The sequence below is a fragment of the Chiloscyllium plagiosum genome, unplaced genomic scaffold, assembly GCF_037043375.1.
Source record: "Chiloscyllium plagiosum isolate Xiang-an unplaced genomic scaffold, Cpla_swu_hap1 HiC_scaffold_2, whole genome shotgun sequence".
NCBI lineage: Eukaryota > Metazoa > Chordata > Chondrichthyes > Orectolobiformes > Hemiscylliidae > Chiloscyllium > Chiloscyllium plagiosum.
In genome coordinates this window covers 154,837,247-154,851,076 of record NW_028270140.1, presented here as the reverse complement: position 1 = coordinate 154,851,076, position 13,830 = coordinate 154,837,247, and the positions used below count along the sequence as shown (strand labels likewise).

The following is a 13,830-nucleotide window of genomic DNA, read 5'->3' as shown; positions in this document are numbered from 1 at the left end:
GTGGATGCTGAAAGTGTGTTTCCTTTTGTGGGAGGATCTAGAACTGCGTCACAGTTTAAAAATAAGGGAGCAACCATTTAAAACAGAGATGAGGAAACATTTTTTCTCTCAGAGGGCTGTGAGACTTTGGAATTCCCTTCCTCAAAAGGCAGTGGATGCAGAATCTTTCAATATTTTTAAGACACAGGGAGATAGATTTATGATGACCCAGTGGATGAAAGATTATTGGGGGCGGGGGGAGGTATGCAGGAATGTAAAGTTGAGGGTAAAATCAGATCTTATTGAATGGTGGGGCAGGCTGGAAGGGCTGAGAGGCCTACTCTTGTTTGTCTATTTACTTTACTGGGAGAAAGTGAGGACTGCAGGTGCTGGAGAGTCAGAGTCAAAAAGTGTGATGCTGGAAAAGCACAGCAGGTCAGGCAGCACTTTACTGGGTCAGTGTCCACCAGAAATAAGGAATGGTCCAATCTCATTTTGTGTCAGACTCTTCAGTGTGGAACGTTTACAGACAATGATGTTAAACTGCTCCCCAAGGTGAAACCAAACTGAGTTGAATGGCTGCACCCATTCAGAGTCTCTGGAGTTTAAAACAAGTGCTGTGTGAGTAGATTCTGATTGTGATAACAATAGATACTGAAGAATGGAGGGAAAGGAGAAGTTCATTTATATTTACAGTGCATCCTGTTATTGTTCAATTCAAAGCAGTAAAACAAATAATTCCTCTATCATTTTTTTTACTTTTGGAGTTCTGGTTATGATTTATGGGGAAATCACTTCCCTGTGATATCATAATGTAGTCCATAAATTACTACAATGTTAGCGCGCTTTGAGAAGATTTGTAGCTCAGGTTGAAGTTCTGGATATAATTTTGTTCGTTGAGCTGGAAGGTTCATTTTTCAGACATTTTGTCACCATACTAGGTGTCATCAGTAAGCCTCCAGTGAAGCACTGGTGTTATGATCTGCTTTCTATTTATGTGCTTAGGTTTCTTTGGTTTGGTGATGTCACGTCCTGTTCTTTTTGTCAGAGGGTTGTAAATGGGGTCCAAATCGATGTGTTTGTTGATAGAGTTCGGGTTGGAATGCCATGCTTCTAGGAATTCTTGTGTGTGTCTCTGCTTGGCTTGTCCTAGAATGGATGTGTTGTCCCATTACAATGTCTTCTGTGGGAGCTTGCTGTGCACAAACTGGCTGCCATATTCTGGACACTTTACAAACATTCATTAGTGGTGAAGCATCTTGGGAGACCCTGAGATGGATTGTAAATCTGTCTTTTCTCATTCTATCAATCATGGGATTTGGCTGTTGTTGGCCGGGACAGCATTTACTCACTGTCCCTTATTCTTTGGGTGGCACTTATGAGTCAACCTCAAAGAAGTGGATTTGTATTTATATTTTGGACAGACTGGATAAGGTCAGCAGTGTACCAGACAGGTTTTTAGAAGAAAAGACAATGATTACATGGTTACCATTGGCTTTGGGATTCAAATTTCACTACCTGCCATGGCGGGATTTGAACCCAAGGTCCCAGAACATTAACCAAGGTTTGAGGATTATTAGCCCAGTGACATTACCACAGCTTGACTGCCTGCCCTTTATGTGTGAGCGAGTACCACATGCACAGAGGTAAACCAGGCACAGCCAGGCAGCGAGGGGAAGGGATAATGCTCCATTTGTACTCCCCTTGCCAAACCTTTCTTCTTGTCAACAGCCCAACAACAGAACAGGAAGAGGACGAAAACTATGATGACGTCCAAAGTGTTGGGCAGCTGCCACCGCCTCTTCCGCCAATGAAACCAGAAGGTAAGAATTTGTTCCAACCAAAACCAGCGAGGTAGTGTCAGGGTGAAAGGATAGAAGAAAAAACTACATATGGGAGCTCTGTATTCAAATCTAGCCTCAAATGACGGACTGAAAAGCTCTGAGTGCCAACATGTGGGGAATTCTCTTCCATTCCCAAAAGGTGGGCATCATTTGCCCATCTCGGATTACTCTGACACTGTGGTAGTGAGCTGTATTCTTTGTCCTCTGGTAACAGCTAGGCACAACAGAGTTATTTACAATCTCTTATAACAGTGGGCATTTGACAGTCACATTGGCATATCATAAGCTATGGGTGGTTGTTTGTTTACTCTACAAATTGATTTATTTGGAGATGAGTTGAACACCATTTTCTTTCAATAAACTTCAATAATCCACCAATGTAGCTTATTAGAAACATTCAGGGTTATGGTGGCACCATTAATTACATAATTGAGACGTGAAAACTGGGCTGCAAAGATAGCTTAAGTATGAACTGAGCCAAAGAAGAGACAGTGCTAATGTTTCACTACTGTCTTCATCAATGTGTGCTGGTCAAATAAATATTCAGCCATGCCATGTTCAGGAGCAGCCATTCATTGCAGGTTGGTGACATGACCTCCTAGCAGCACGATAGAATTGACCTGTTCATCCAAATAGTCACTGTCTGGGAGGGAGTTCACAGTGATGTGGGTCATTCTGTCTGCAGCCAGTTTCTGCAATTCTAAAAGTGATTGGTTTATGCTTTTCTCCAGCTCCTGAGAGCTCACCATTGCATCAAAGCCACTTCCCTAATTACCATGATCTGGTTTGTTGATATCCTGAAGTAAGATTGGCCCTGCTCACTGATTTTGTAGATTCATGCAATCCATGGCCACACTCTTCATGGGATTGGCCCAGGAAGAATTTGGCAAAATTTCTCAACTCAATGCCATCTCAATCAAAGTAGAAGGACATGGAGAGGTAAATGTAAGAGTTAGTTACAGCTCCAGGTTGGTTTGGTGTCTAATGGCAGCCTCACAGTCAGGATGATAACTGTTCAGGCAGCATCCAAGGAGCAGTGAAATCGACGTTTCGGGCAAAAGCCCTTCATCAGGAATAAAGGCAGTGAGCCTGAAGCGTGGAGAGATAAGCTCGAAGAGGGTGGGGGTGGGGAGAAAGTAGCATAGAGTCACAACATGGTTGAAGAGCTTCAGGGCAGAGGAAATGACCTGGGAGTTGCAGAGGGAGAGGGACTCCCTGAGATTCTTGTAGAGAGAGGAGGAAAACTTCTTCAAGGCAGGCATCCTTGCAAGAGGATTCACAGTAGGGTTAAAATCAACGAGGTAAAAACAATGACTGCAGATGCTGGAAACCAGATTCTGCCTCAACTGCTGTGCTCTTCCAGAATCTGGTTTCCAGCATCTGCAGTCATTGTTTTTACCAGGATGATAACTGTGTCACATTAGATTTGATTAGATTAGATTACTTACAGTGAGGAAACAGGCCCTTCGGCCCAACAAGTCCACACCGACCCTCTGAAGACCAACCCACCCAGACCCATTCCCCTACATTTACCCCTTCACCTAACACTACGGGCAATTTAGCATGGCCAATTCACCTGACCTGCACATCTTTGGACTGTGGGAGGAAACCGGAGCACCCGGAGGAAACCCACGCAGACACGGGGAGAATGTGCAAAGTCCACACAGAAAGTTGCCCGAGGCGGGAATTGAACCTGGGACCCTGATGCTGTGAGGCAGCAGTGCTAACCACTGTGACACTGTGCCACCCCTCTGGGGGCATATGGCAATGGTCGGAGCAGGGGGTAGCAATGGGGTATGTGAATAGAGAGGTTCACTGGTAGCAGCCGGATGAAGCAGTGGGGTATGAAGGTTCTGTTCAATCACTGTTGAAGGAGGAACTCTATCTCCTCCTCAACACTCCCTCAGTCAACCCAGTCCCTGTTAGGCATGGGCACTCCCAGTCTGTCAGTTGGTGCCCATTGGCACTGCCAGTCTGAGAGCTGACAGTATGATCAGAATGGAGAATTAATAAGACACCACGGGAGGTGCTAGTAGGTGAAGGACTGAGGCTTGCTGTCAGAATTGAATAAAGGAAGTTTCTCTCTGCATCTGACTGGGTTTGGGGCTGAATGGGAAATGGGTGGGGCCAACCCTCGTCCCATTTCCCATGAATCTCATTGGTGAAGACAACAAATAAAATAAAAACTGCAGATGCTGAAATTTGAAACTTCAAGTAGAAAATATTTTCACAGATGTACAGCCACACAATGTAAATCCCAACGTTCAAACAGACATCATGCCAACCAGACAATCAGGCAGCTAAACCAATGGATAAATTGCCAGGAGGCATGTGTGAAAGGTGAACCTGGAATTCCCAGTTTCAGCAGCTTGTAGTATTTAATATTTAGTCACATTTCTCTCCTATAACTCTTGTCATTTCAGATCGCAAGATTCAGGCATCTTCTGTCAATTCTGAGGAGGTAAGATTTCCAATTCTGGAACTACCCTCAACTCTCCAGCCATCATCACTCTCAACTCCTAACACTCTCCATGCTTCATCCATACAACCTCACCCTACAGCACATGGACTGCAGCAGTTCAAGAAGGCAGCTTACCCCCACCTACTCAAGGAGCAACTAGGGACAGGCAAGAAGTGTTGCCCTAGAGGGCGAAGGTGCAACATGTGAATAAATACATTAATTACAGGAGGATTGTTTTTCTCTCAGCGGGGAGTGAATCTGTGGGATTCTTTCCCACAGAGGGCTGTTGAGGTTGGGTCATTCAGGATATTCAAGGCTGAGAGAGACAGATTGTTAATCAGGAAGGGGATCGAGGGTTATGGGAAAAAGGCAGGGAAGTGGAGTTGAGGATAATCAGATCAGACACAATCTCATTGAAGAGCAGAACAAGCTGAAAGGGTTGAATGGGCTATTTTTCCTTCTATATTTGATGGTCCTATTAAAAAAATTTCATCCACTATATTGTAAAGAAACAACGAACCTTTGTGCAACAGTATTTTGTGTTAAGGAAAATGTAAACAGAAGTTATTTACTGGGTAACATTCCTGTAGTTTCAAGCTCCTTTTCACTACAGGTGATAAGTATCATTCTAACCATAGCAGGAACTGCAACCCCTTTAAAACCTTTATTCTTGTGTAAATAAATCTCGTGAAATTGACAGCAGAGAGAAGATAGAACTGTCAACCAAATGAGGATGCACATGACTCCACCGAGTGATGGATGTCTGTCCTGTCAGCCCTGGCTCCATGCAGGAAAAGGAGAGCATGCCTAGCTCCACTGGAGGCCTGGGGTGATAGGTATGGGCTTGTGACACAAAAGCAGCCCTTCACAAACGTAAAGGCACTCAGAGGAATTGGATACCACAATAATGGGATCAAGAATCCTGGCATCTACACCCAGAATCACAGATTTAGCCCATTGTGCCTGAACTGGTTCTATCCCCTCCTATTTTTCTGCATACCACTTCTGACACTCAATCACTCACATGTGTTCACGTGTGTGTGTGTGGATTATGTGTGCATACATATGTGGAGTGAATGCTTGTGACTGTACGAATGTGTGTGTTTTTGTGTGTGTGTGTGTCAAGTGAGTCCGTCTGTCTGGGGAGAGAGGGAGAGAGAGTGAGTGTGCGTGTACATATGTGAGAGTGAGAGTGTGTGCATGTGTGAGAGAGTGCGTGTGCGAGTGCATGTGTGAGAGAGCGTGTGCATGTGTGAGAGAGTGCATGTGTGAGAAAGTATGTGCATGTGTGAGAGTGTGTCCGTGTGCATGTGTGAGAGTGTGCGTGTGAAAGTGCATGTGTGAGAGAGCATATGCGTGTGCATGTGTGAGAGTGTGCGTGTGCGAGTGCATGTGTGAGAGTGTGCGAGTGCATGTGTGAGAGAGCATGTGCGTGAGAGTGTGTGCATGTGTGAGAGAGTGTGTGCGTATGCGTGTGTGAGAGTGTCTGCATGTGTGTGAGCAAGTGTGAGAGAGTGTGTGTGTGCATGTGTGAGTGTGTGCGCGTGCATGTATGAGAGAGCATGTGCGTGTATGAGAGAGCGTGTGCGAGAGTGTGTGCGCGTGCATGTATGAGAGTGTGTGCATGTGTGAGAGGGCATGCGCGTGTGAGAGAGAGCATGTGCGTGTGTGTGTGTGCAAATGTATACACAAGTCTTCGTTTCTGTCAGGGCAGGCAAGTGAATACACACTAATGTCTGCATATTTTTAATTTCAGAAAGATGATTCAGATGGAGAAATGTATGAAGATCTGGACAATTACAGGTACAATTTAGTTTTTTGAACTGTTTTGTGTTTTATTTGCTTTTGGAATGTAGGCACACATTTTATTGAACATGCCTTATTACCCTGAGAGCATGTTTGAGTAATTCCCAGGGACTGGAGTACAGGCTCAGACTAGTTTGGGATGTCCAGCCCCTTAGCCTGAGAACAGGAGCAAAGCAGTTTGAGTCTTTACACCAATGTGGTGGTTTAAAGCACTCACCTTCTGATGTTAACAAATTCTATTTAACTCGTTGCTGTGGTGATATCTGAGTTTCTGGCAGTTGGACTAGGGGATCAGTATTATAAAGATCAGGCATAGCAACGTGTTAAAATACTGCCCTCATTGACAAAAATCAGAGAGAGGTACAGGGTGAGGGGAGATCAGAGGGAAAGGGAGAAGTAAAATAGAAGGAAAGAGGGAAGAATGAGGTCCAAAAACAGGGAAAGGCCAAAGGGAACATCAGGTAAGGGGAATATACCCAGTGGATATTTCCCCTTCCCTAAAGGATATGAGTGTAACACTCGGATTTATACAAAAATCTACTTGCTTACCGATTACTTTCACTGAGACTAGTATTGTATATCCCATTATTTTACCTTTGGAGAGAATGGTCTATCATAGAATGGTAGGTTTGCTTGGAATTCTATATGGCACAGGAACCGACCAATCAGCTCCATCTGTGACAGTGTTTCTGCCCTCCTGCAGCCTCCTCCTATCTTTTCATGCGAGTCTACCATCGCAAACCTCTATTCCCTTTCACCTCATCTGTTGTCTAGCTTCACCTTAATCAAATCTACACCATACGCTCCTACTGCTCCCTGAGGGAGAGAGTCCCAGTCTTTGGGTGAAAGCGTTGCTTTTGAATTCACCACTGGATTTCTTTGATGGAACTGCTTGCTTAGGCCTAACACTGAAGGATATTATTATAAACACGCTTGTGTCTCATGATGGGGTAATATTTGATGTTGCAGTGTTCAGAGCCCAAATCCAGCACACACCTAGCCTTAGGCTTTAAACTCTGCCATCTTGAAGAAAAGTGGTTATCCATCTCTCCTCACCTGGACAACAGTGCAAAGCCTGTGCCTTTGAGACAAGAATTATCAAAGGCATCAGTAACCAGGTCCCCGATCCTTGGCTCATGGTCCAATTCCTGCCCCTGATTCGTTCTTGGATTAATTCTCTTGAACCCCTTGAGCTCAGAGGATATGCTACAAGATTCATTTCCGCTTCCTTTCCATTCTCTGTACATACAGATCACTGAAGGAACTGAAGGAGCAAGAGAAAAAAAGAGAGAAAGAAGAGAAACGACGACAAGAGCAAGAGAGAAAGGAGCAGAAAGAGAAAGAGAAGAGAGAGCAGGAAATGAGGAAAAAGTTCAAGGTATGAGCCTCATTCTTTGTGAATATCATCTGATGAACTCATGAGTATTAAAAGCGAACTGATACATAGCAAAGTTTTGGAAAAAGTTCTAAAGGACAGGATTTATCAACACTTGGAAATACAGGGACTGATCAGAGATAGGTAGCAAGGATTTTTTATAGGGATATCCTGACTGATTAATTTAATTGAGATTTTGTAAAAAAAATGATTACGTACATTGATGAGGATAGTGCAGTTGATGTGGTTTACATGGACTTGAGTAAAGCCTTTGACAAAGTCCCACATGGAAGGCTGGTCCAAAAGGGAAGAGCCCATGGGATCCACAACAAGTTGGCAAACTGGATCCAAACCTGGATCCAAACAAGAGGCACAGTGTGATGGGGGAGGGTGCTTTCTTTGTAAAAGGGAACCTGTGAGCAGTGATGTACCCAGGGATTAGTGCTGGGTTGCTTTTGTTTGTTATTTACACTAATGACTGGTGTGTGAATACAGGAGGCATAATTGATAAGTTTGCAGCTGACACGGAAATTGGTGGCATTGATAGTGAGGAAGGTGGTCTCGGGCTATCGTCTGATATTGATCAGCTGGTAAATTGGGCAGAGCAGCAGCAGGTAGAATTTAATCCTGAAAGGTGCAAGGTGAGGTCTAATGAGGATAAGAGATGCACAATGAATGGTAAGTCCCTCGGGAGTACAGAGCAACAAAGGGACCATGGTGTAAAAGCTCATCGATCCTGGAAGGTGTCAGCGCAGGTAGACAGCGTGGGGATGAAGGCGTATGGGATGCTTGCCTTCATTGGCCAGGAAGTAGTATATAGGAGCAAGAGAGTCTTGTTACAACCTTAGTCCACAGATGGAATTCTATGTGCAGTTCTGGTGACCACACAATCAGAGGGCTGTGATGGCACTGGAGAGGGTGCAGAGGAGATTCACCAGGATGCTGCCTGGGATGGAAACTCTCAGATATAAGGAGAGGCTGGATAGGCTGGGTTTGTTTTCCCTGGAGCACAGGAGGCTGAGGAGGGAGGATCTGATTGAGGTATACAAAATCATGAAAGACATAGACGGATTAGATCATGAGAATCTCCTCCCCATGGCAAATGTGTCTAAGAGCAGAGGGCATAAGTTTAAGATGACAAGTAAGTGGTTTAGAGGAGATCTCAAGAGAATCTCTTTCACCTAGAGGGTGATAGAAATATGGAACATGCTGCCTGAGAGGGTGGTGGAGGCAGGTAACTCTCTTAACATTTAAGAAGCAGCAGGATGAGCAGTTAAAATGCCAGGGCACAGTAGGCTATGGACTGAGTGCAGGTCAATGGGATTAGTGTAGTTTGGTGCTTGTTAGTCAGCATAGACATGGAGGGCTGAAGGCTTTGTCTCTATGTTGTATGATTCTGTGACTCAATGATCCACTGCCTAATTCATGCTCTTCTCTGTACAGGCCATTCAATCAATACTAGAACTATAGAACTGGGCTCCACGAACTCCATGTTTTTGGTAGAGGTGAGGGCACCTAACATGCAAGGGTACTCCCTGACCCAGTCACTGTGGCAGGGTGGGCACTGAAATTGGCAGCCCCCTCAACATTTTCAATAATTAATTAATGGGCAATTGAGTTTGTTACCAAGTCTGGCCAGATGCAGAGAGGCTATTTCTTTAGGACCAGAGGGTATCATCTCAGAATAATTGAAGACAGATGAGGAGGAATGTTTTCCCTCCGAGGGGAGTGAATCTGTGGGATACTTTCCCACAGGGGGCTGCCGAGGCTGGGTCATTCTGGATATTCAAGGCTGAGACAGACAGATTTTTTAATCAGGAAGGGGAATCGAGGGTTATAGGGGAAAAGGCAGGAAAGTGGGGTTGAGGATAATCAGATCAGCCACGATCCCACTGAATTGGAAGGACAGACTCAGTGGGCTGAATGGCCTATTTCTTCTCCTCTGTCTTATGATTTTATAGTCAATTGACCTGTATTTGACACTCTCCATGACATAAAACATTGACCTGGACAGACAGGTGGGTGTGAGGAAACATTTTTGTAAAGGCCGGGGGGTACAGTACGCAGGGGATGCTCTTGCACTTGGACAGCATTTACCTTTTGATGTCACCTCCCCTTTGTTCCTCCTCACTGAGCCTCCAAAACCTGCCACCCCTCCTTCCTTGCTCCTCTCCATAGGCTGCCCACATCTCTCCCCACCCTAACATTGCTGATTTTCTGGTTATGGTCTTTGTGTGGGTCTAAGTGGCCACCCTGAAAGTGCCCTTTACGGTGTTCTGGTTCAGCTGGGATTGCCAGAACTGCTGGATGATCCATTAGATCAGGAGCTCTCAAGAGCAGAAGAACAGAAGTCCCACTCTCACCTCATTCAGCCCAGCACAGTGCTGTGTTGCTGATGGCTGGGCTTTTGTGGATCATTCAGCTATGATGTGCAAAAGACACAGGATGGTAGCCCATAGAATTCCACAGCATTGTGAAGAAATACCAGTGGCCTAGTGGCATTAACGTGACACTACTAATCCAGAGACCAGTCATTTTCTGGGGACTTGGGTTTAAAACTCACCACGGCAAATGGAGTTGAATGATAACCACGATTCTGTTGTTATAAAAACCTATCGGATTCACTAATGCCCTTGAGGGAAGGAAATCTGCCACCCATACCTGGTCTGGCCTACACGTGACTCCACACTCACAGCAATAACTGCAAAGAGGCCAGTGTCCCATCACCAAGTACCCTTTATTTCCTCCTGTACAGCACACTGACTATACCCAGCTAGCTTGGAGTCAGTCCCTGAACTGATGACATTCTAAATCCCCAGGTTTTTTAAAAAATTCTCAAGGTCAGGTTCGTAGGAGAGTAGTCTGACACAGAACAAACGACCAAGAGGCGAGTCTGCTAGAATATGGGCATTTTATTCCCCGCAGCGTCGCCACAACCAACGGGTCTGGCTTATACTCACTCTACATGTTACCGGAACTGGGAGCCGTCAGTTCTCGTAGAGCGGTTGCCAACAACCCACGCTCGGCGGTTAAACGTAACCCCGGAGCAGACTCACCGAACTGGAGACTTTTCCAGCTGATATACTCTTTTCCAGATATAAATATTCATGTGAACAGCAGAGCAAGGCTAAAAAACACATTCCATTCTGGTTACATACAGATAAGAAGATTCACACGGGGAGGTGTGTAATAAGATTCACACGGGACTAAGCAACACCTCCATTCCGGTTAGATTCACACATGTATTGGGACATAATTTTTAACCGTTTCACCACATTCCACTGCTTGGCCCAATACATGTGTTACATTATGATTCACACATGTATTGGGACATAATTTTACACCACACCAGGTTATATTATTTTTCCTGAACTGAGGAGATTCTAAACCTCCTGGTTATATTTCTTTTCACAGGAACTAAGGAGATTCTCGATCTCCTGGTTCCCAAGCACCCATGCCGTGTGCGTATAGGAGATCGCCTGGTTAAATTTTTAGTAGAAACTGTACTGAATACAAACAAACAGTTAGCAATGAACAATAAGCAGCTGTTTAAAGTAAACAGCAATTTACAGGGAAAAGGCCAAATCCCAAAGCCCACTGTACAACCAGATCGCAGGGAAATGAGGACGAGCCTCAAATCCCACCTTATCTTAACAAAAAGGAAACAGTGAACACAATCACATACAAACAGTCCAATAAACAGAACAATAAAACAGTGCATACATCACAGACACCCCTGGTAACCCAGCAAAGCACCCACCCCACCCACCCACCTCCTAGCCACAAGGTAGGCCGCTCCGGTACCTTCCTGGGGTGGCAGCGCTGAGGACAGCCTGCCTGCCTTCCAGTTCTTGGTCTGCCCCGGACACACTTTCCAGCCACCTCAAGGATAGTCCGTCCCGCTCTCACCCCGGGACAATGATGATCAGGACGGCCTACCCATCTTCCGGCTTCCCTAACCGCCCTTCCGTGCCTTCTGGCCACTTCAAGGACAGCCCGGCCCGGTACCTGCCCGGGGTGACAGTGCTGAGGACAGCCTACCCGCCTTCCAGCTCTCAGTCTGCTCCGAAGCACTGTCCAGCGCCCCCATACCCTGACACACCATCCAGCCCCTGGACTGCCCTGACACACCTTCTGGCCATCTCTGGGACAGCCCATCCCCCTCCCTGGGATAACAGCCCACAGGGCAGCCCATATACCTTCCAGCCCTCGGCCTGCCCCTATGCACTGTCTGGCTCTCGGTCTGCCCTGTCACACCTTCCGGCCACCTCTAGGACAGCCCATCCTGCTCTTTCCTCGGGATGACAGCATTCAGAATGGCCTATCCGCCTTCCAGCTCTCAGAACGACTGGCACCGGGGTGGCCTACCCAACTTCTGGTTCACAGGACGGCCTACCCACCCTCCGGCTCACAGGGTGACAGCTTTTGGGATGATCAATGAGCCTTCCAGCTCACAGTAAAGCCTGCCAGACCCAGGGACACACAAGATAGTGCAGATGATAAAACTAACCAGCAAAAAAGCAGAATCTATTACCAAAACTGGGGTCAACAGCCAAAGGCAGAGTCCACTCCCGAAGGCAGCAAATGCACACACAAAGGTGTTCAGTCTCTACAGAAACCTGACCCATTCACAGAGGCCCAGGCCTACTCACAGAGGAACAGTTCACCAGGAAAGGTGCAGTTGACTCACAGGCTCAGTTCAAAACATCAAAAAGTGAAAATGTGCAAAAATGAAAGTGCAGACACTAAAAACCAGAGTTCAAGGGCTAAGCCCTGCCACAAAATCAGCACAGTCCTTTCTCAAAATAAAAGAAGAAAGAGTAACAGACAGGCTGTGTAACTGACTGTGAACATCAGCCAGTTCAAAAACCAGTCCCCCAAAAGGAATACCCATAAACAAACTGGCTGTGTAGATTAGGCAACTCGAGTCAGATCCCCAAAAACAAAACCATCAGCAGTACACTGCCAAGTGGCCAGCCAGCTTAGAGTCAATCCCTGAACTGAGGAAATTCTAAATCTCTTGGCTGTATTTTTTTTCCTGAACTGAGGCAGTACTAAGTCTCCCGGTTGTATTATTTTGTAAATCCCCACACTGCTATCAAACAGTGGTAGTGCTTATTTCTCCCCAACACCCATATCCTGTACATGTAGGTGATCTCCTGGTTATATTAGTCAGCCAGGGATTTCCCCAGTCAGGTGACCTCATAGTCAATGAGATCCACCTGGTTCCAATCACTCCAACCACCCTCTTGGTTCTAAAGGTCCTGCTACTTATTCTGAGAGTGTGCCTCTCATTTTATGACATTCTAGCAACAATAGTGACATTTACGTGAACATCTTGGAATTTCTTTGTTTAAAAAGAGATTCTGGGCAGAGCACAATCATTTACAGGAAGCACTGTTCTACTTCCTTTATCGAATTGTATATTTAATGCTGTCAGAGCAGCAATGAGGACTTATTCAAGCAGTGGGATTAGTCAGCCAACTCAGCTCTGCATGTGCATCGTCACTTGATGTTAGAAATGTGTTTGTGTTTTTTTTTATAAACACTTCAATAAAACAAGGGTTGATTGTGCATGGCCAGTGAATAATTGTGCCCTGGGGATGAGTTTCACAGATAAATGAAAGTCCTGGATATCTGAGCTGCATATCCCACCACCTCTGTCAGAGTCACTCTTCGTAGTTTCAAACATAGAAACTGAAACCTGTAAAACGACCGAGGTCAGTCTCCTTCTCCTGTATTCCATGCAAATGTTGCAACAGCGAAGGAGTTGTTGCCTAATCCTTAGCAACCAATCCTAAACAGTTAGCTACAACATGAAGTAAGAAAAACATCCTTAGGAGCTCATAGCCAAATTCCTCTGTACTTTCAAAGCTATCTTCATTCATTATGACTCATGGACAATATCCCAGAATGATTTGCTGAAAGAAGTGTGTTTGCATGAAGCAATACTATACCTGGGCAGACTGTTTCATGGATTGGCCACTTGCTAACTGAAAACAGCAATCACTACATTCCTAAATCAGCCCTTTCACATTACGTGCCTCATCTCCTGACTCCCCAAATCCTGTCCACAAAGCACAAGTCAGGAGTGTGATGGAATACTCCCTACTTGCCCTGGATGGGTGCTGCTCCAACAACGCTCAATGCACCTGACACCATCCAGGACAAAGCAGTCCACTTGATTGGCACCACACCCACAAACACCACCGACGCTCAGTAGCAGCAGTGTGTACTATCCCCTAGATGCACTGCAGAAATTCATCAAAGATCCTCAGTCAGCACCTTCCAAACCCATGACCACTTCCATCTCAAAGGGCAAGGGTAGCAGGTACATGGGAATACCACCCCCTGCAAGTTCCCCT

At 45.6% G+C, this 13,830-nt stretch overlaps 1 protein-coding gene across 3 annotated transcripts in view; it reads left to right on the top strand.

The window, feature by feature from the left end:
- Positions 1 to 13,830, top strand: part of fyb1a (FYN binding protein 1 a) — a 206,799-nt gene that overhangs the window by 127,481 nt on the left and 65,488 nt on the right. For all 3 annotated transcript variants that reach the window (XM_043703060.2, XM_043703074.2, XM_043703066.2), the window contains exons 4-7: positions 1,711 to 1,802; positions 4,247 to 4,284; positions 6,041 to 6,087; positions 7,342 to 7,468. In XM_043703060.2, coding sequence (XP_043558995.2) covers positions 1,711 to 1,802; positions 4,247 to 4,284; positions 6,041 to 6,087; positions 7,342 to 7,468 — 304 coding nt within the window. The remainder of the gene's footprint in view (positions 1 to 1,710; positions 1,803 to 4,246; positions 4,285 to 6,040; positions 6,088 to 7,341; positions 7,469 to 13,830) is intronic.